The 23212-nt window shown below is 45.0% G+C and overlaps 1 protein-coding gene across 4 annotated transcripts in view; it reads left to right on the top strand.

Annotated features, from left to right (window-relative positions):
* The window catches only part of PAX5 (paired box 5), a 146354-nt gene that overhangs the window by 30671 nt on the left and 92471 nt on the right, over positions 1–23212 (top strand). For all 4 annotated transcript variants that reach the window (XM_080573587.1, XM_080573589.1, XM_080573590.1 and 1 more), the window contains exon 6: positions 19933–20108. In XM_080573587.1, coding sequence (XP_080429713.1) covers positions 19933–20108 — 176 coding nt within the window. The remainder of the gene's footprint in view (positions 1–19932; positions 20109–23212) is intronic.

Genomic DNA, 23212 nt, shown 5'->3' with positions numbered 1-23212 from the left:
TGCATAACGGCCTGATATATATATAGTATTTCAATGATGTTTTGCTAAACAAGAAAGTGATTTTCAAATTGTTTTGCCACTTCATATTCAGCTAGGTCTTTTTTTCTGTCTGTATCTCTGGGCAGTTACCCCAGACAGCCTGAGGTTTGTTTTCTGTTTATGATAGCTCTCCTGTTGCGACAAGAGCAAGCACAGTGCTCTCTCACTGATGCACCCCACTGATAACTGTGGAGAAACTTTGCAAAAGCTTTTGCTTGGAATCAGTTTCAGAGCCATGGCCTTTTTTTTCTCTTTCTTCATTAGCCTTGGCTGGGGAGACTGATGTGTAAATGGAGGTGCCTGCACAGCTCCTTCCTTGCTGTTGTTTTTTTATGTTCTTGACTCTGCAGCAGCAGCCATCTACATGAAGATGACTATGATGCTGGACATGGAAAGAACAGGCAAAATACTTGGACTTCTGAAATACGCCATTGTCTTTCTCCTGTCAGATGCCTGGGAAATTTGAGCATGGAATTTCCTCAAGTTTTATGTCCTCTGAGAATCTGCTGAGAGATATGTGTAGTTAAAGAATACTTACTATATTCTTTACAATACAAAGAAGTTAGTTTATGGCACTAACAGGAGATGCATTTTTCTTTGTTGCTGCAGTACCACATCACAGGTGGAGGTTGGAAACCAAAGATCTGCAGCTGGGGTGCTTCCCCAACCCTGAGTGAAAGGGAAATCCAGTTAAAGCACAGATTCAGCTTGCAAGTGATCCAGCCGACTTGCAACATGGCAAAAGAGATGTCTACAGCAGAGGTCAGGGTATTGGAAATCTATCAGGGATGAACATCAGGGAAAAGCAATGGCTTTCATATCACACAGCCACTGCACATTCATAAAACAGCTTCCCCGTGGCTGCAGACGGGGGTGCCGAAGTAGCGAAATGTCAGAATGTTGTGTCTGCTGACATCTGAATCTCTTTGTCACCGGCAGAGTGAGGACTTGTTTCTGTTGCCAGCTCAGAAACAGCCCTTTGCTCAGAAACTTCTGCAGCCCTGTCACCATGGTGTGCCTTTCAAACAGGTACAGGGCCCCAGAAAAGATGTCCCTTGTAGGAATTAACTTCAGGGATGCTTCAGGATATCCTTAATGCTTCAGGAAAACGTGCTTCTTTCAGATGCTTTGTACAACTCACATCAACTTTTAGTCAAAAAAAACGAAGCATCCAATCTAAAAAGTAATCTTACAGTGAGGAGAAATCTGGAAGAACAATTTTGGTCCAACAGAGATCATCTGACATGGCAGAGGTTACTTTTGTCTTGCTCCCGGAGCTGACGTGAAAGTGTCGTTGCCTGCACATCACCCCCTCTTCTAATGGTCAGGATGCGTTTCCTCTTCACCTGGTACAGTGTGCATCAAGGGGGAGATAAGGCCCAGCTGTGGGGAGGGAGCTGTGAGGTGCTCGCAGACACAAGTGCCCACATTCAAGCTGTCGTGGTGGTTAGGCACACCAGGTGAAGACGTAAGAACGCTTTATGTCGACTAAAACCCCTTCAGCCCTGTCCCCCTCTTACTGCCGAGGAATTATGATTAGACTTTGTGGTCAAAGTACTCCCGCCGCTTTTGCTTTCCTAGGCACGTAATGTTTGGTAACTGCTGTCTCTGGTCTGTTTATAAGGCAGCTCTTGGGTTGTTCTTTGTTTGGAAGGTCTTACAACGAGCAGTTGTTGTAGCGCACGATGGGCTTCAGCTGTTGGTCAACCCTGAATAGGGTTCCTTTGAGTCAGACAGGTTTTGTGTTGGAGTTTTAAAAAAATTCAGATTCTTCAGACTTGGTAATGATTTCTTGCCCATATGATACACAGGCCTAAGTGCATACCTGAACTCGGAAGTAGACGGCTGGTGCAATGCCTTGCTGGAAACCATTCAATGATACCCACTACTTCTCTGAGGCTGGTGCCCAGCAGTGGGCGGATGGGTGCATTTCTGCTCCTTGTGCTCTGCCACCCATCAGTAGTTGTGTCCCCTGCTCAGAGACAGTGGTTGCTAGCTCCTGTGGGTGCAGAGAGCTCAGGAGGCTCCCTCCATGTTGGCAGGGCTCTTTTGCATTTCCTCCCATCTGTGTGTAATGGATTTTACACCTGAGTGGTTATTTTTGGAAGTACAATTCATACCTGTCCCAAATGGGACATTTTGTGTCTTGTTACAGTTCACAGGAGCTAGATGGTGCTCCTGGTTTCATGCTGTGCTGCATCATCACATGATGCCCTTGTAAACATTACTGTCAGAAGTGACAATTTCATCTCGATCGTCCAAATAAGATTTCATGGGTTGACAGTGCACGATTTTTTTTTTCCCATAAGTCCATTAATAAGAAATAGTTTTTACTTTTCTAATTTCTGTGTTTTCTAGTTGCTTGCCAGAGAACTGGCATCCTGACAGCTCTCTCCCTACTCTCACCCAGGTTTCCTTCCAGGCTGGAAGATACAGGAGCTGTCATTTCTTGAAGAGTGAGGTTTTGTGACGGAACGGTACAAAAGGCAGGAGCAGGTCTCCTCCTGCCAAGCCCCAGTCAGGAGGGACGAAGAACAGTCCCTATCCATCACAGCCTCGGCTGGCAAGGAGTAGTGGCCAAGACCTGGATGTAGATGTGTCTAGGTCAAAAGACTTTTTTTTTTGTTGTTGTAATGGCTTAGATTTGTGGCTTAGAGTTTTGAAATTGAGTAACTCTTCATTTTATTCATTCTCCTTCTCTTACACTCCTACGGTCCTTGTTACGGAGATGGTTTGGTGCCTCACAGCTGGATCACCACAGTGCCTCAGGAGGTCCGTTTATTTGAAAGATGGAAGTCAGCGTATGGGGATGCAAGAAATCTGTTCATGGTGCCCCTAGAAGTTAGTGGCAGGCAAGTGAGGTCAGTGCAAACCTCTGGGATCTCTTGGCCTTGCTCCTGCTAGCCCAGTCGTCCTTCCGGAGCTGTGTCAGAACTGAGAGAAGTTTCCAAGCATTCACTTATAGGATGCCACGTATGAAAATGGAGCTGTCAAATCAGCGACTTGGCTCCAGTGTCCCTTGGTGTCACTTCACCACGCTTTGTTGGAAAACTTGTTTGAAAGTAAGGTATCCATGGCTGGTTGCCCTGGCCACTGCTCAGGGTGCAGCCCCCCACTGATAATTACTGCCAGGGACTTGTACTCACAAAAATTCCCATTGTTCTCCCTCCCTCCCCCCCCACCTCCTCCCTCCCCTCCAGGGTTTCACCCACCAAAGCAGAGGGCATGTTTTGGGGATAAGCTATTTTGCTTTCAGAGGCAAACAGTTAAGAGCTTGAGAGACCCGCAGAGGTGTGGGCACCGGAATGGGCACAGGTTCTAACCCTGCAAGGCAAGTTCCTCAGCCAGTGATGGAAATGCCGGTGAGTGACCAAACTGATTTCACTCTGCTGAAACTTCCAGCACTACCCTCACTTCATGAGGAAGATGCAAATCTTCCTGTGAAAGCTGTGAGCTTCAGTGTAGCCTTGCACCACCAGCTGTGGTACAGCGCTTGTTGTGCACAGATTTGTCACCTTGGAGATGAAAAGAAGCCAGAATCATTAATCTGTGCTCTATCTTGTGGCTTCCTCAGCCAGGAGGCTTAACTCACCTCTGATATTTAAAAAAAAAAAAAACACAGTAATGGTGCTGCTTGAATTTGCTTCCTGACATCCATGCTGTGTTTGTAAGCTGGTCACATCTAACCAGTTACCACAAAATTGATTCTGGAGCCTTCTGTTTAGAAACCTACAAGGTACATCCCAGGCAATCATGCTATCTCCATCAAGCACTGAATGAACCAGTCAATAATCACCATTGCAGAGGGTGCAGAGGTCTTTCCTATTACCCTTGATATTTTTATAGGCTTCTCTACATAAGGGATAGCTATATGGATGGACAGATGGAATATAGATGTTCACCATGCATGTGTATACACCTAGTGTATATGTATCTATATAGGTAGATCTAGGAATATATACGCACACTGTTGTATTCCATGTAGCTCATCCTCTTGCTTTCTGAATGCATCATTCACACAGATGGGCCCACATTTTTAAACCAGCCTTAACTAAACTCATGCAGCTTCTGTCCAAAAGCCTATTGTGGAGATAATTGCAAACACTGAAAATCACCCCGGCACCTGGCAAGTCCAGAGGAAACTCACCTGCATTTTTTTTAGGAGCCAAAAGTTGGATGTACTACAAGCAATTTATAATGGTTAGTACTTTGCTTGTAAGATCTTTATTGAATTACACTGTGTTCAGTTATAATGTCCTCGCTTCACCAGCGGGGAAACTGAGGAACCAGCGGTTGGAAAGTGGTTGGAAGTCTTGCTGGAGGCTTCAAGCAGTGCTGTGGAAGATCCAAGACTTGGAGTCAGGATCATGGAGAGCCAGCCCAGGGCCCTACTTGCAAGCACCGCACTGTGCCAGTGCCATCGGTTTGGCACGTGCCAATGAGCCAGCCCTTGTCTCAGAAAAGAAGTAGTCTAAGCTAGCCATGCCTGAATTTTCATTTTACTTACTGGAGGTGAGTTTGTGAACGTTGTCTTGCCCGGTCACAGGAAGGGCAGCACTTGCTGGAACATCAGACAAAAGAGAAACAGGGACCTGACAGGCAAAGCCACGTTTGTTGTTCATTTTCAGGCTCATACGATCAGTTCCCGTTTAGCTGGGTAAAACGCTTAGCTGGATGAGTGCACGTGTGTGAGGATGTGTTTTTGTCTTCACTTGGTAAGTGCATTTCTGTGTGCAGTATACTTCCTACGCACTCATGGACCGTATGTGTAGATACAACGCAGGAGAATAATTGAGGTACGTGCTTAAAGGCTCACTCTGTGCCCAAAGGTGGGCTGCTTTCATAGGCTTCTGCTTTCCCCTGATTTTCACCGTCTGTGAGGAGCGGAAGGTGGCATGGGCAGAGCAGGTGGGATTTAATTCTGCTGCGCCCCATAGATCAAGTTCCTGCGTCTGGGAAAACTCTTCATCTCTGGCTAGCGTTCGCCTCTTCATTCTGGCGTGGCCAATTGCACTTCTGCTCTACTTTACCCTTCCGGTCGTCTTCCACATCCTACGACTTTTGCTGACCTCTCTCTGCAGAGACCATTCATTTTTAACACTGACGTTCATCTGCTAGATCTGCAGCCCTATTACTGTGACTTTGTTTCCCGTCCTCTTTTTCTCTCGCTGCAGGCACAGTCAGAGGACTTGTGCTTTACAGCAGGAGATCATGGTGTGGTTTTAGTTTGCTTGGGATGTTTTGGGCTCTTATGCCGGCAGCAGACACAGGTTCTGGAGGGTTACAGCAATAAGGGGAAGGTGCCTTATGTGTATTACTCTGGTATATAAGCAAAAGCAGGTGTGATGTCTTGGTTGAGACCTTTTCTTCACTTCAGAGTTGACTGAGTGCCGCTGTTATGGGAAGACCTGGCGAAGAGAAATGGTTGTGAGTGCACACAAATGCAGCACGTTACCTTTGCAACGGTGGGGAGAGCCCACCTACAGCTTCTGCATGGGCTGCTTGCTCTTTGCACTCACCATTTGTCAAAGCCCACTCATTTGGCTGTTTGTCACAGGAATGGCTTATAACCTGTAGCAGCGTTGGCCGCCCTATCATCTCCAGAAATACAACTGTTAGGGAACAGCAGACCGAGTTAATGACGGTCTCTGTCCATGGCACAAGTGGAAACCTCTTTCGGCAGCTGATGAACATTGTAGAGGAGGAGGCAGCAACTGCAGGAGGGAGTGGAGTGGGTGCGCTGTGTGTGAACTGAAACCTTGGAGTCTGATGGTTACTAGCACCTATTAAAAACAAATCATAAATGGCAATACCAGATACAATTGCATTGAGATGGGAGAGGTCCTCGGGAGTCCTGATGGGCTGCCGATAGTCAGTTGAAACAAATTGCCCAGTGCTGTGATACCTCAGCTCCCAATAACAGAGGGCAAATGGCCTTCCAGGGGGAGTTATAGATTTTCCTTTGAGATATGGAAAGGGAAATAAATTAAATTATGTTCGAACATAGGGTTCTCTCTCTCTCTCTCTCTCTCTCTCTAACAAAAAGAAGGGGAGAGAGAAAGAAAAAAGGGAAATGGGAGAAAAGAGAGAGAAGCAGAAAATAAGCTTCAGCAGGCATTTGCAATTTAATTGATATTTGGCGGCAGGAAGCCAATCAGTATAAGTAAATTGACGTTATAAGATAAAAATGATCGCTTAATGGGATGCCTTCCCCCATGGCTGCGGCAGACCAAATAAATACTGCCGCACAGGCTGGAGCAGCGTGGTGGCTGTTACTGGGCACAGCCTGCTGCCGCCGTACTGGCAGGGTTCTGTGTGGGCTGCAGTTTATTTTTATGGCATCTGTCTCCACTCCCCGAGAGAAGGCAATGAGGGGTTGCACATTGATTGCCGCTCCAGCCAACAGCGGAGGGGAGAGAGGCCGTAATTAATGACTTTATTTGCTGGAGCACTGCTGAGAACGATTGAGTTTGTTATGGTAGGAGCCGATGCCAGCTTTCCTGGAGGCACGGGGAGGTGTTTTGAGTGCGGAGGGCGGGAGAGACCTGGCAGAGGAGATGTCGGCAGGTTGAAGGGGCTGGGTCCGGCGCGTGGGCACAGAGCGTGCAAGGGATAAGGACTGCTGCCAGACGTGCCAGGGGACGTGCTTGCGAGTCCATCGCTGTGGCTTGGGGTGGGCAGCAAGCGTGGCAGGGCAGGCTCCAGGTCATTACTCAGCCTACAGATACGGGCAGAGCTCCCACAGGGTCTTCAGGGGAAAAAAAAATAAATAACACAACCCATGCTGGTACGTTGCATGGAGAGGCTATGCCTTTCTCTGTTGAGTGGCAATACCGGTAGCACAGCCTGTCCCTCCTTCTTTACAGCCACCGTTGGTCAGTTTCTTTTCTGCCTGTTATGCAATGGTAGCAAGGTTTGCTTCTTAAGCTAAAAGTTTCTTTCCTTCCTCCCTTCCTCCCTTCCTCCCTTCCTTCCTTCCTTCTGTAAAAAAAAAATAAATCTCTTTCAGAGCTTTCACCTGGAAGCAGAATGATGCAAACACATAGTTTTCATGAACAGATGCATGATGCATTTTATCAGTACTAGCTTTACCCAGAGAGAGGAAAAGTGGTTGCAGCTTTCCAGAGCATTTGTTGTGAATAATCTGAGGCGATGTGTAAATGTTTAGATATATGTACATACATAGGCAAGGGGGAAAAATTTTAGGCAGCATGCATCCTGACTGGGCTTTCTTTTATCTCAAAGAGAGTAAAGTTGAGAAGAGACTTGGGGAAATGAAACCAAGAAAAATAATTCTTAGCCCTTTCTGGAGAGTTTGTAAATCTTTGTAAAGGAAAAGTGATTGTCTTTTACCTAACTGTTAGTTATTCATTGTTCATCATAAAGTACAAAGCTGAAGACATTTTCAGGTTTTGATTAACCAAATTAATTTATCTTAAAAAAACCCTGCAAACTCTCCCCTATTTTTGTTGTTGTTTTTCTGCAAGTACTTCAGACAAGAACTTTAGTGAAGAATAGTCATACTTTGCACGAGTCATAGAAAATAATGACTCTTTTTAAAGCTTGGTGAATCCTTACGTTAGTATTTTTTTTCCGGTATGTGCTATTGATCTTGTTTTGAATGCCGGCTTAGCCAGGCTGTGAGGTTGCGTATGGTTGCGCTAGCAATGAGAGGAACACCCCAGGAAGTATTCCGTGGTACATGTGGTGTGCTGCGCGGCGGGCTCAGGCAGGAGCACAGCACCCTGTAAGAGGGGCTGATGCCCAGCCTTGTCCAGTCCCAAGAAGGGAAGGCTTTTTTGCTCTTTAATATTTGCATGTGTATACTATCTTAAAGCCGAACACTCTAAACACTAAAATCATTTTGAACTGGAAAGCTAGAATATTTTTTATTTGAAAGGGTCAAGATGGGCTAGCTCAGCGCATTCAGGATTTTCCCTGCTAGGGCTTTTGCGTCACACAGTTCTTCAGAAATGATCTCTGCTTGTGAACATGATTCAGTTTCAGTCAGTCGATGTTTTCCAATAGAAGAAAAGCCTCAAAAAATTTCCCCGTCGGTGCAGATTTACAGCACAGTCAGAATCATGTTCACTGCTGTTGGCTTCTGTGGCACAGAGCGAAAGCCAGAGAGACCTGTGTCTGTCACATTGCACCTTTGCTCTCGAATCACCATTACATATTCATAGAAATTATTTGTTTGCCTACAGCTGGCTGTCGTGAAGAAAGAGGGAGTATTCGGATACAGCAGTCTTTAGAAATAATTTGCCACGATCTAGCCATATTATTATTACCTTTTTCCTGGAGGAGTTATCCCATTATATGGGAGGGGAATAAGTGAGCCTAGGAAAACTCTGGCACAGACATGACAAAAGGGCAACCTGTGATGATGGTGTGGAGGAGCTGTTCCCAGTGTGTTTATCTCAAGTGAAGTCCACAGCACAGCTGCAGGAACAGGCTCACCTGCGTGAGATATTGTTGGCAGAATTCCAGTGGTACAGCCCCAAAAGTGACCCACTCGACTTCCCTCTCTAGGCAGGTTTTGAAATAATAGGAATACATACAGTGAAATTCTTCAGTGCTCCCCTAATAAGGGCATCCTCGCGATAAGCACGCTGTCAGGGGAATTGTATGGTTTTATTTATCCTGAGTTTACTGCAGGATAAATAATTAATGTTTAGATGACACTAATTAATTACAGTAATTAGCAAAGAACTACACTATCTTCCCGTAAAAGTAAAATCTTGGCTGATTATTTTTTGCTCTGTGTCGACCGCATCAGAGTATTTAAGGCAGAACTGTAAAATATAAATAGTTAGAACATGTCATTTTTGTTCAGTCTGTGACTGCCCTTTCGTCATCTTCTGCTCTGCGGTTTTTAACTGAGCCGAGAGTGCAGAAAGGTGAACGCAGCTGAAAAGCTAAAACAGCGATAATAAAGCCCAACGTGATATTTAGCTGCCTCTGCAGCTGAAGCAGTGGAGGTGAGAGCTCCCTGCGCCCCGTTCCCCCGGGACCCTGGCTCCCTCGCGCTGCTGCATGGAACGAGGGCTCTGCACCGGAGCGCTGCTCTGCTCAGCACAAGCGCGGCGCGACAGCAGGTCCCTCTGTCAGCAGCAGGCTTTAGCAAGGAGGAATGGCACGGTTACCTGCAAAGGAGCGTGAGTGCGAATGCCGCGGTGAAACGCCGCTCCCTGCGTGCTGACCCACAGGGAGCCATTGGAGCAAGGGACGTTGCCGAGGGCTGCTCAGCTCTGCGTGTGACTGCCCGGGCACCAGCCCCTGGAGCACAGCGCTCGTGTGTGCACGCTTGCCTGTTCACACCAGGACTGAGGCCAGCGGGTGTCAGCGTGCAGGACACTGCGCCTGCTTGCTGACAGCATCTCCTGTGCTGTGGGCAGGCAGGCGGCCGAGCTGCGGCAGCGGGAGCTGGCGGTGCTGGTGCGGTGTGGTCCCTGCTGGAGGCATGGGCCGGGGCTGGGGGAGGCTTCCCCATGCAAGGTGGACTGCAGCGGGGCGGCCCTCCAGGTCTGGCAGACCTCCCAGGCGATGCGACCTGACCACAGACCGTGGCACCAGTGCCGTGGTGGCGGGTGGCCCTCAGGGAACTGCTTCCCTGCTGAGCTGGGCTGGCCAGCATCGCACTACCCATCTACACTTGTATCCCTGGTTAATGGCAGCATCTGGCTTCCGTGGGACCAGCATTACTCCTTTATGTGTTTTTTTTTGGTGGAGCTTCCCCACCTTCCACTTCTCTGCTAGGAGGAAGAGAGAGCGTAGGAAGCTCTGTGCTCTGGCTTTGCTGATCGGAGTAGATGGACGATACACAGGCAGCAGTAACAGCAGTGTGCCCAGCAGCACCCAGGTCCTGAACAACGCTCTACACCTCTTTAAGCACAAAACAGCCTGGCAGGCTCAGGCCCAGGGGCACCTGCAGCTTGAGGCTGGTGCTGGAGCACACACCTGCCTTCAGGCAGGCAGAAAGCGCAGCTGAAGGAAGATGGGATGCACAGGTGCAGTTCCTGGATGTGAGAAGTAAACGGCAATTTTTGAGGTCTACAAACCTGCATTACACAGCTGTAAAGGGTTTATAAAAATTAAGCTCACCCAACTAATGCATGTGGATAAAATGTATATAAAGGTACTTTAAAAACTCACACTTTATGTAACTTGTGTATAAAAATTATTCCTGTGGTTTGCATTTTGCATGTAAGCTGTACTGCTGAATTCAGTGGAGAGATTTCTTTGCTTAGTTGTAAGCGTTTGCATTTGCAGACTTGAGACCGTAGTTCTTGATTTTATAAAATGAGGTTTTATTTAAAATTTGCCCAGTGAAAATCCTCATACACTAACAGCTTTTTGGGCATCCTCTTTGTGGATCAGAGGACAGAGAGTGTGGACTGACGTCTCTGACTTGTTGGACGATGCACAGCACCCATCTACAGCTTGCAGTATGGCTAGCAGAGCACCCTGCCTCCCCTTTCTCTTCTTTGCATATGGTAAATCCAATCCTGTTACTGGTTGGTAGTACTGTCTCAATTTCTTGCCAGGAATTTGCATTTTAGGAGTAGTAAAATCTGCTTGGAGGTCCTCTGCACTTCTTAGAAACTGTGCCAGGATCTTTGACATGACAGCAAAGTAAAGTTTTCCTCCCCAGTGGGAGTTTACTCTGGGGTTTTCCAGCAGGCAGCCTGCTGGGACACAGCAGTACTCTTGGTGCTTTTAAGTGTGGCACATCCCATGGGTGGAATGTGGCTGAGCTATTCACCGCCTTTATTTTCTCCAGGTAAGTTTTCCAGATAGCACTTTGCAAAGTGTTTAAGGTGTTAGGCGGAAATTTTGCTTTAGTGTTCTAAACTTGCATTGAAAGATTAGTTTTGACTGACGCCAGCTGAACAGCCTGCATTTTTCTCATCAAATGTCAGTTCCTGGAAGGGGAGGAATTTTGCAGCCCCTGTCAGCTGCAGCGAGGGATGAGTGTTGTGCAGGCTGGAGCTGCGGCAGGGCACCCAGTGCCCGTCTGCTCGCGGTGTTCCAGCTTCTCACGGGCTCCTGCAGGTACGCTTTCTGCGCTGGTGTCCACTACGTTTTGCTCCACTGGGAAAACAGATGCCCATTTTAAACAGTGTTGTCATACTGCAAGGCGACTGCTGTTTGCAGGGATGCCTTCGGGCTGTGTTTGCGTCTCACACTGTCTTTCCCTTTGGCTGTCAGATTTTGGTCTCTTCTCCCTCCTGCTTCCTCCTCCGGTGCTGCAGCAGAGCTGCGTGCAGCCGGTGAGTGGAGGGAGTCCTCGGGCACCCTGCTCCTCTGAGCTGGCAGGGCCAGTAATCGGCATTGTCCACAGGCTCCCAGATGCTGGGAGATGGGGAGGAAGGTCTCTCCCTTCCTGCCGTGCTGCGGGTGTAACGTGGCAGGACTTGGCTTGCTTGGGGAGCAGCGGCTGTCTGCCCTACACAGCACTTCTCTCTGGGTGTCCTCAGCACACCAGCGTTTTTCGGAGTTGTAAATGCTCCTCCTGCCAGTTGTAACGGGAGACCAGTTCAACATTTCCAAAGCTAAGCAAATCACAATTTCATCTTCAGTATGCTTTTGTCCATATAACCTAAGCATACATAGAAATGATTAAAAAAAAAAAAAAGATGAAAAGGTGTTATAGTGTGGGATGGAAGTAGGTATAAACTGTGTTAAAATAGCATCCATGAGCTTATAGCAGCTGTTTAAAAATGCACTTTGAACTGAAACTACATGAAATAAGGTGCACATCTCCACAGACTGCTGCTGAACATACCTTACAAAGATGGATTACAGAAAGAATCATTTTCTCATAATCATTTATTAATAAACTAACCATGGTTGTTGTTTTATACAGATAGTTACTGCAGTTATATCTCCCTTTAAATGTTAATAGAAGTCGTAGAAACATCAGCGGATTCCTATGCTGTGCTGCAGCCTGGCTTAAGGGTCTTGCTGCCCCACATGCTGTTCACGCGTCCGCTGCCCCCAAGGCTTTGTGTCTCATGGACGCATTGCACGAAGTCCACTTCGTGCAGGGCGGGCTTTCAGGACATCCACTCCTCATTGCTCTGCCTCTTTGTTTTTAACCTCTTCCTCTGCACTTCTAAACCCTCTACCAAAGTGTACGTGGGGGGAAGGTACCACTGACATCATTTTTGCTGCCTTTTAAAAATAAAACCGCATCATGAGAGTGGTCACAAACACCACACCCATCATCAGTCCTTCTGGTCCCAAGTCTTCAGGTGGCTGCTTCCCCCGTGGGCTGGGCGAGTGGCTGTGGGAATTGCTGTGGCTTCTTGTCTGCCCTCTGAGAAGGATGCAGCCCTGGGACAGGGTGGCCAAGCGGTACTTTGGTCCATGGCAGAGGGGGATGCATCCTGCATGTGCAATGCTGGCAGTTTGAGTAAAGACTGGGCTTCTCAGAGCCCTCGCAGGTGCACAAGCAGTCCTGCTCCACTCAGTGGCACTATTTACACAAGCATTTGCTCAGACACTTAGGCTGTCGGGTTCACAAGAGGTGTGAGGGCTCCACCACGCCTTAGCTGGCCACTGGTTAGAAGCATGGGATGGGCGTTAATGGCACGCCTTTCCTGACATAAACTAAGAGATACATAATAAAATTTCTATGTGGCCACTGTAGAATTAAAATCACTGTAGGGGAAAATGAGCTGTAATCTCATGGGAAATCTGTTAAGTATAGCCCCATTTTCACTGATGCCTGTAACCAGTTTAGTGGTACAGTTCTGCATCCGTGGTCTTAGGACCTGGGTGCACAACAACATTGCAGGGTGGCACCTTGTGGGCATATACGCAGGGCTGTAGCTTGTGCATCAGGCATGACCTCCAGGTGTCCTAACGAGTGAGAGAAATGTTCTCACAGCAGGGAGAAGCTCCATCATTTCTCAGCAAAAGACCAGAGGTGGCTGTTTGTTTTGCTGTTGAGCATTTTAGGAAGAGCAGCACCGAGAGGCCTGTGACACAGACGCCTCTGCCTTGGTCCTTCCATTTCCCAGAAATGTTGCAAAACACAGCACTGGCGGTATAGGCATGGATACCACCGTGCGGTGGAAGTGGGGACCGAGGTGTAAGCGAGCCCTGAACAGCGTGAGAGGCATGTTTGCTTGCAGCAGCTTCCTGCAGCCTGCCGTGCGAGGAGGCACCTTGTGCTCCAGAGGCTGGACCACCAGCCCTCGGCCCCGTGCCTGCAGCTGGCTGCCCTTTTGCTGGGTTGTGCCCCGGGCTCCAGCTGCTCCTGGCGCCTCTGCAAGAGCGAAGTGCAGGATGAAGGCAAGCAGGGTGTACCCAGGCTGACCACATATTTGAAATGCAAGAGCACGTGGGGGTTGGCTAAGTAACTCCAGTAATCCTGCTCCAGCCCATGGCTGTCGCGAGCTGCGACCTTCCCGGCTGCCCCCTGCCAGCCCTACGTTTGGGTTTGCGGGTGCACCGGGCAGTATTCAGCCAGGGGCCTGTTCCCCAGGGAAACAAGCACACGTACTGCAGGGCATGCACACCAGTCAGCTTGCAGCTGGTGCTGTGCCTGAAGGATGGAGCCTGGAAATGTCCCTTAACCAGTCTTTTTCCCATTTGTCCAAATACAGGACAGTGTGGGAATGAGAGCCAGCACTGAGCTGACAGGCTGCAGGGAATTCTGATTACTCGGTCTCCGTGTTTTTACAGCCATTCTGACTGTAAAATCAGTAAAATACCTGTAAAAATACAGTGCTAAGATGGGAGTGTTTAGCAAAAGTTCCCTGTTTCTTTTCAAGCCTGGATGCAAGACAATATGCTGCAGTAGGCAGATGCTGATCTCTGTGTCTCCAAGAAGAGTAGAGCTGGTCCAAGTATATCTAACAGGTCAAGCTTTGAAATGAAGAAGCAATAAGCCACTGAAATGGTACTATCACCGAAACATGATTGATCAATTGAATTCTATCAGAGACAGTGGGCAGTGAGATTAACTCAGGCCTGATGGGTTCAATGAGTTAAAGCATGATGTTCATTTCAGCTTCATTTCACCAGTCTTTGCTTGTGAAATTGGTCAATCAATAGAGGTTGAAGATCATATATATATATATTGGTGACCATCTTATAGGGAATATAATCTAGCGTAGTCAGCTCCTGACTCTGGCTGCCTTCAGTGGGTAATGGAGACAGAGCAGAGACTCTATCAGTGCCATCGAAATGGCCTGATATCTTCTCCAAATGAAAAGTATTTTTGGATCTCTGATGATTTATCTTTTCTTCCCCTCTTTCTCACTTTGATCTACTACAAAACCCATACCCATCTTTGTGAAATATAGTGATTTCTCTTGAAAATATTTGTGCGATGATCAGCTATATACACTTCAAAATAAAAAGTTTCTTTTTAGTGATACTGTCCTTTGAAAAAATAAATAACAGTGCTTAGAAAACTCAAATGCTGTAAATGCAAAGATCTCTCACAGTATATATGATTCTGAAACCACTGCTTTAAAAGGAACACCAGGAGGTTGCTTGCTGCCAAATGCACACAGTCCTGAGAAGGTGGCGTGAAAATTCAGTTTACATTTTAAACAAAGCCTCCCAAATGGTAATTAAACAAAGTCTTTATCTACTCTGGACTAATTTACAGGCATGCTACAAGGAAACAAATCACCTTTTTACCTCCTGGTAATATTTCATTTGCTTCATCATGTTTTAAATGTGGTGAATAACATCCTTCCTAATTAGCCTGCATTTCCCTATAAGGTGAAGTAATTAGGTATGATACCAGGTAATGAAGTTGGACAGTACAAATTAGAGACAGAAACCACGTCCTTTATGAATATGGGATGTTCATTGCACTAGCTATTGACTTCCTTGATTAACCCTGTAAAATCGAGTTGCTTAAAAAAGAAAACAACCCAAAAACCTGAAAGCAGAAGATTATATTTTCTTTGCACCAGGCAAATGTACCACTAAGATGCGCACTTCATGGTACATCATTATTATTAATAACACCGAAGATATTATTCCAGCTGAAGTTGTGCATGTCACCAATTTCTCAGTCGCTGTCACCTGGCTTAGATCCTTTTGTGGAGCTACACTCATTTAGACCAATGGAGAATCTATCCCATGCTATTTCACAGTGCTGCTTTATAATGCAGTAATTAAACTGTGCTATTTTCCTTTTCTGAGTGAAAAAGACAAGATAGAATAGATCTTTTAGATCTTTTTCATTATTCCAGTGTGGTTTTTTTAATTGATGTCTTCATATTTTGCCTTTTTATTTTTTATTTTTTTCTTTTATGCTGGACTGTAGGGCTTTAAAATGCTCTGGAGTTTTGTAAAGATAGGGCCTAGGGACATTTTTTCTCCTTAATTTGACCCATGGTTTTAGACATGTATAAGCAAAACACCATTTTAAAATAAGTGATTTCCATAGTGAGTATAGCTAAAAATCTGTTACAGGCATGTTTAGCAATTCTGTATGTCTCCTGCGGTTTCAGAAGACATGTCAAGGAAAAGTAATTAACCATAAAATTATGCTAAAAAATTGAGTCACAGTTTATCAGGTTCTTTAAACTGATCTTGCCATTTGCTGGTCCCCAGAAAATACCTTCCTCTTAAGTAACGAAGACCCAGTATTTCTGGATGAAATCCACACAATTTAGGCAGCCTTTTGTCAGCAAGACTGTTCATGGCACCTCTTCCCAGGGGTGGATCTGTTCTGCGCTTAACTCTTCCTAGGCTATTCAGACTTCGGTTAAGCATAGGAAGGGGCTTCTGGCTTTGTGTTGGGAGGGAAGTGCATCACATCCAAGTTCATTCAGAAAGTTGTGGTCCTATGGCACAATCTTGACCCATCTATATGATCTGGCAGAGGTAAAGGTTGAAACATTTGTTTGGGAAGAACATCTTTTTCTGTTAAGGAGAGTACTATATTTGTGTTCTTCATTAGCACTTTTGGAAGGATGCCATTGGACGGGGAGCTAATTGTTTTGCAGAGTGGGTAGGTACACTTGTAGTGCTACTGTCAGCAAAGCAGAACTCTCCTAGGTGGATCCATTGATGATACGAAAAATGTTTTACCTCTCCCTGGAGCCTATTTATAAACCAAACTGTTTCAAATGTACCTATGGCATTTTAATTATCAAAGATGTTCTAGTGTATTCAAACAATAGATAATGCTAATGGTAATTATTTCACATTTATATAATGTCTGATATCCAAATGTATCGTAAAGACATTCATGAACTTTTATACGTCATGCGCAGCATATAGAAAGTCTTTAACCTGTGAAGTGAAATCCAGTAGCTACCTGCAATTAGTCCGAGTTTAGGAAACATAGTGAAAAAGAACAAACTCTTCCCTTTGCTGATGGGATGTAGTGAGAGAGCAATAACGAGGGTGAGAAGGGCAGTTGCCAAGCTCCTCTGACAAAAATGCAGAACCTTCAGCACGGAGACCCGCTGTCCTCAGAGCTTCAGCTCTGACTCATTTCTGCCCAGGTGTCTCCCTGACAGCAAACATGTTGCTCCTTCAGTTCAGCAACAGCAGGCTGTGTTGGGAAGCATGCCTCAAAGACTGATCCTTTCTCAGACCCTTGGGATGGCATGTGGAGACCTTAACACACACAGGTGTTTTGACAGTGGAGGAGGGGGCAGCCCTCTGTGGCTTGCTCTTCACACTGCACTCCCAGCAGCATATCAGACCCTGATCTTGAATTTCAAAACCTTCTGAAGCTCTACCACTACCTTGGCATGTTTTCATCCCTTTCCAATGGGCCGGTGTTGTGCCAGTGAGGCACATCATTCGTGGGCTTCCGTGTGGTTTTCTCTGATATGATGTTATGTAATCCCTCTGGATTTCAGCAAAAGTTTTGATACTGTTTCTCACAGTATCCTTCTGGACAAAATGACCAGAATGCAGTTATATAAAAGCATAATAAGGTGGGTGAACAATGGGCTGACGGATTGAGCTTAAAGGGTTATCATAAGTGGGGTTACATCAGGCTGGCAGCCAGTTTCAGATGGGGTTCTGACCATTTTAGGGTCAGTTGTCTTTAATATTTCCATAAATACGTATATGACTTAGATACAGGACTTGAAGGTACAGTAAGTAAGTTTGCAGGTGATACTAAACTGGGAGGAACTGTTGACGCCCTTGAGGGTAGAGAGGCCTTGCAGAGAGATCTTGACAAATTAGAGGACTGGGCGAGCAATTACCAACTACATAAAGTTTAACAGGTACCAGATTCTGCACCTGGGATGGGGCAGCCCTAGATGTATGTAGAGTGGGGGACAAGAGACGGGAAAGCAGCCCAGCAGAAAGGGATCTGGGGGTTCTGGCTGATGGCAAGTTGAACACGAGTCTGCAGTGAGCCCTGTCAGCCAAAAGGGCCTATGGTACCCTGGGGTGCCTCAGGCACAGCACTGCCAGCTGGTCAATGGAAGTGATTGTCCCGCTCTGCTCTGCGTTAGTGTGGTCTCACCACAAGTACTGTGTGCAGTTTTGGGTGCCACAATACAAGAAAGACAAATCTGTTAGAGATTGTCCACAGTAGGGCAATAAAGATGGAGAAGAGTCTAGAGGGGAAGATGTATGAGGAGCAGCTGCAGTCGCTTGGATTGTTCAGCCCGGAGGTGACAGAGGAGGCCTCATGGCGGCCTGCAGCTCCCTCACGAGGGGAGCGGAGGGGCAGGGGCTGAGCTCTGCTCTCTGGGGACAGCGACAGGACCCGAGGGGACGGCATGGAGCTGGGACAGGGGAGGGTCAGGCTGGACATCAGGAAAATGTTCTGCACCCAGAGGTGGTCGGGCCCTGGGACAGGCTCCCCAGGGAAGTGGTCACAGCACCGAACTTGCCAGAGTTCGAGAAGTGTTTGGACAATGCTCTCAGACATAGGGCCTATTTTTTGGGTGGTCCTGTGTGGAGACAGGAGTTGAGTCCAATGATTGTTGTGGGCCCCTTCCAACTCAGGATATTTGGATTCTAGGATTCTGGGATATTAAGTTCCCAGATTGTACTATATCATCATTTCGCTCTCTTTCATTGCCCACTTTGAACCAAAACTGTAAAAACCTTTAACTTTGATGCCAACTTTAGAATAACATGATTTTAACCTGAAATTTAAAGCCAGCTTTTGTGTTCAGAGGTAGTGTCCCCCCCCAGCCTTTTGCTACCATGCAGCTAGCAACCACAATTTTAATTTCATAAGCAACGGTTGACTAAACCCAGCAGTATGTCAATTAGATATTATTTGATTTGGAATACTAAAGAAAACAAAACAAAACAACAAAACAAAACAAAACAAATTTAAAGATACACTGCCCTCTTATATCTGTTTGTATTTTTCATACCTTTTTATACGTTTTGACTTTTTATTCAGAAGACAGGTTCGTATTTTTTCTGCGTGTAATAAACTGATCCTGGCACTTTATAGAAGCCAACATTGTCTATTCATGTCGTAAGTTGCCTGACTTCATCTAAACAGGTAAATACAACATTGTTGTTGCCTGAAGAACCAAACTAAAATTTAGAAGGATGTTTCTATAATTACATGCTTACATCAAATGCCTGTTGAGTGTAAGAAAATTTACAGAGGTTTTCTGCAAAATCCATCCAAATCAATAGTCCTTTTCGAAAAAATCTTGTCCACTGGACATCAGCCGTGTTACCAATCACACATACGGAGACAAAACTGGTGTCTGCAGCAATGAGGTCTCTTAGCACAGATGTCCTTTAATACTTGCCTTCAAAAATTTTGATGCAGAATCCACCTGAGAAACTTTGAGTGCTGGTTCTGCAGACAAATCTGGGCAGTAAGAACTTATTTTTAAAATCTTTCCTTCCGCTGTGTAGTGTGGTGTTGCCATCTGGAGAGGAAATCTGATGTTTACTGTTATTCTTGGAGTTCCACCTCCTGGAGTCCTGGGAATACTGCAGACCTCAGCTTTCAGAACATAAAAGATATATTTCTGGCATTGACAGGTGAAGGAAAAGTAGAAAATCACTGTGAATATGCAAACAAAGCAAATTGAAGCAAGCCCCATATTGCAAGAGTTTTTTTCAGACTAAACATTTTTCAAACTTGTCTCATGGCTTTTGAGACATGGGCAGTCACTTCCAACCTGCTGAAAGGAGGGGGAGAGATAGAGAGAAAATGTGCCTTGAAACCCAGGCTTTCATCATGCTAGTGATGAAATACAAAAAAATACAGAAATATTATACAGAAGTATACCATACAGAAATATGCTATTGTGAGCTGGGAGAGTGCATCAGATCAGGCCTTGCTCAGGCTGTTGTGGTGGCAACTCTGCATCCCAGTGACATCGCATTTTAGTATGGTGCTATTAGCATCTGTGTTTGGGAAGCTGACTGGCCAGTTACTGCAAGCTGAACGTGGTTATGGATTAAGGGTCCCTGCTTCTTGGCATAAGCACACTATAGCTCAGACCTTCACGTAGGATGGAGCTCAGGAAGACCTGCAGGTATCACAGGAAGGGGATATGGACAGTGGCTATGCAAAGCAGATCTGTTGGAGATGATCCAAGCTGACTGTGGCTATAGCATCATATGTTGTAGGTGTGTCCTCTGGCATCTAAACCATTACAGGTTCACAGATATTGTCGTAAAAGTGCTGTGAGAAAAGATCTGACCACAAGCCTTTGTCTTGCCTTCAAATTATATGTGAAATCACTGATATCAAATTGCATTGAGGGTTAGCTATAGTGGAGAACTGATCAGTACATCTTCTAGCAATGTGTGTCTTGCTTGTATCCTCCTCTCAAAGATTCTTCATTGTGTCAATATACTGTACCCAGATCAATTCAATGGATAAAATGGACACGCCTCTGTAGGTCTCATCATTGCAATGTCTATTTATTCTTCTGTCTTCTTTGTCCTCTTTGAAAGGTATTCAGGAATCTCCAGTACCAAATGGCCATTCTCTTCCGGGTAGAGACTTTCTTCGGAAACAGATGCGAGGAGACCTTTTCACCCAGCAGCAGTTAGAAGTGTTGGATAGAGTCTTCGAGAGGCAACATTATTCTGACATTTTCACAACAACTGAGCCCATCAAACCAGAGCAGGTACTGTTCCAAACACTCAATGTTTTTCCAGATATGCTTTCTGATGAGAGGCCTCCTTGGTGGAAATCAACAAACAATTATTTCTCAGAGTTGCAGTAGAAAAACATGGAGAAACAGGTGTTGTATCAAACTCTTCAGCCAAGACTATTAAAAAATGACAGAAAACACTTGTTATATAAACATGAGCAAGTGTTTGGGTATGAAATTACACCCAATCTGGGCCAGTTACATCAAATGAGGGCATAAAGAGCATCACAGCTTCTGATACTTTTGTTGGATCAAAACCAGGCTATGCAGATAATAAGAAATAGACTTGCGAAACTCTGTGCGTACTTTGGGTTCTGAGTTAGCTTAACTGTACACGCAAATTAGATTTTTGTATCCAGAAATGGCTTTTTAGGCATGTAGTTAGCCATTTGCTGGGAGAAACACCCAATTAATATGTGAAGGTAAATTTATTGCACCTACAGATTAGCAGTGTATTTCAGAAGGGCTTGGCACCAATTTTGTGGGGAAGTTCCATTTTAGCAGACACAATACAGAAGCACAGGCAAAAATTGATTAGCTGTTTCTCTCTACGTGCTTTTGGTTTGTAGCCCTCAGCCTTAAATTTAGGTGCAGTCATGGGATGTAGAAATGAAAGTATTGCTGTCAGCTTCAATTTGGGTCTAGTTTGCTACTTTTTCTATACTTAGTGATGTAATTAGTCATTGTTAATCTCCATTGTTAATATTAAACCTGATTTTTAGCAAGGTGTATGAATGCCTTAAACTGCAAACAAACAGTGATTTCCCTTGTAGGAATATAAACATTTGAAGGCCACTGGAGATTATCAGGAACACAGTAGTTCACTACCGTCATGGCTTCAGTATTAAGGAGTACATACTGGTCCAATGTCTTTGGAAAAAATAATTCCTTTTGCTGAAAGTCAATGGCAGATTAAAAATTCCCTGTGCCCTTAAGCTCCTATGTGTCATTTGTTACGTCATTCATAGTCATTCATTTTTCACCAGTTTTTGAAGGTTCTGTGGTTTCCAAGGTTTATATTTTTGATGAGTTATATAAATCTGAATTCAGGCTGCAAAAAGACGAGGAAGATGCTGAAATCAATTTGAAATAAAAAAAGACAAAAAAAAAAAAAACAGAAATCAAAACCAAAACCAAAACATGACTCATTAGGAAAGCCAAGGAAGCAGCGTCTGTTGAAGGTGAAATGGCCTTTGCATACCACTAGATGGTGGCTATCCCATCCCTAACACCAGGGATAATGGAGAGGACAGGCACTGAGCCAACTCCTACAGTAAGCCTGTTCATTATTGGTCACTTAAAAGCTGTATGGTGTTACATCCATCCTTATTTAACTTCTATATGCGAAAAACAATCATGTGAAAGAGAGTGGTGATGGAAGAAGATCCTTTTTTAGCTTTCTGTAATCTGTAAAGTTTCTGAGTTATCCAGAACTGTAGCTTATGGGACAGAGTCCAGCAATGAACAGAAATAGATGTCTTATTGGTTTAATAGAAGGAATAGAAGAATTAAATGAGGATGTTGCTAAAGTTTCCTGATTGTCAGATTTGTGATTTTCAGCTGTCGGTGGAACAAGGATCTCCCTGGATCCATGTAAGAAGCTGTAACTAGAATGTCTGTGCAGTCAGAACATTGAGAGTGGAGATATGCCCCTATTAATTTGTTAAAAAGGATACTTCACAGTTTGAGAAGTCAAACGGATGCTGAGAAATTATATTTCTGAGAAAAAGATACTATGATGTGTGAAATGGGCTTAGCAGAACTGCCTTGAATCGATGATCTTAGAGGTCTTTTCCAGCCTAAATGATGCTGTGATTCCATGATTTTTTTTTAGTTTAACTACAAATGGAGTTTGCTAGTTGTTTGCTTTAATATAGGTTGGAGCATTCTCATTTGCTTTTGGAAGACTGGGCCACGGGTAAGAGCTGACATTTGTTTGGGATGGGTTTTTCTTTTTGGTGGCATACAACATTTATTTTCAGCATGAACACATGTAATTTATATGAATGCCTGATTCACAAGGATGTGATACGATCACCACTGCTTTAGTAAGCAGTCATGTTTTACCTCTTTTGTAATAAAGCAAACATGTCATGAAACATGAAAAGTGGAGAAGCTGTCTAGATCAATTAGTGATGCTAAAGAAATCAATTAGAAAGAAAATATTGAATCACATTGAATCATTGGGTTGAAACGGACCTTTTAGGTCCTTTCATCTCCTTTAAGATTATCTAGTTCCAGCCCCATGGCCATGGGCATAGAGACCTTTCACAAGATCAGGCTGAAAAAATTAATCATGTGACCAGGAAAAACAGAGTTGTAATTAACACAGTTAATTATTGTAGTAGACTAAGATATGCATCCAGAATCTGGCAGTCCAGAACGTGGCTGAACTCAGAAGGCAGTGCATTAGGAGCTCAGGCAGCAATGGATATATGGAGTCCTTACCCATTTCTATAGATGAAAATAATGAAAAGATGCTCCTCCCCACATAGAGAAGATGTGTAATAGGAGCTGGTGATCCATTACTTGTCTACTGTATTAGAAATATAGTCCAGGAGGAGCAAGCGGAATATTGCTAATTTTATTTAGTCACAAAAACTTCTTAATGTCCCTGTGCTAGTCACCTGAGGAGGACTCCAGGTATTTTACCAGAAGACTCACGGCTTGTGAGACAAGGAAGTACCTTTTTTGTTCCTGTTTTGCTGCTCCTCCCTAATTCTTCTTTGCTTGTGATCTGGGAACAGTCCCTTGGTCAGGGTGAGTAGTGGCATGGGGCAGACAAGGTTGCTTCTGCACTGCTAAGCATTTGCAGCCTGAGCATGTTCTGTCCTCAGCTGAAGACTGGGCCCTGAATTTCTCCTGATGCCTTTTCTAGATGTTTTGGGCTTGTCTATTGGGAAGAGGACATTGCAACACCTGTAGGTAGATGTTTTCATGGCCTAAGTCTGAGTCCTTGCTCACCACTGCCAAACCCTTTACGTGAGTGATTCCAGTCTGTTTCCTTTACTCCTCCATCTTTAATGTCTTTGTTCCTCAGTTCACCTAAATAAAATGGAGACCCACAAGTTAACTTT

The sequence above is a fragment of the Anser brachyrhynchus genome, assembly GCF_964034855.1.
Source record: "Anser brachyrhynchus genome assembly, chromosome: Z".
Taxonomy (NCBI): Eukaryota; Metazoa; Chordata; class Aves; order Anseriformes; family Anatidae; genus Anser; species Anser brachyrhynchus.
This window is presented reverse-complemented; position numbering and strand designations above follow the sequence as displayed.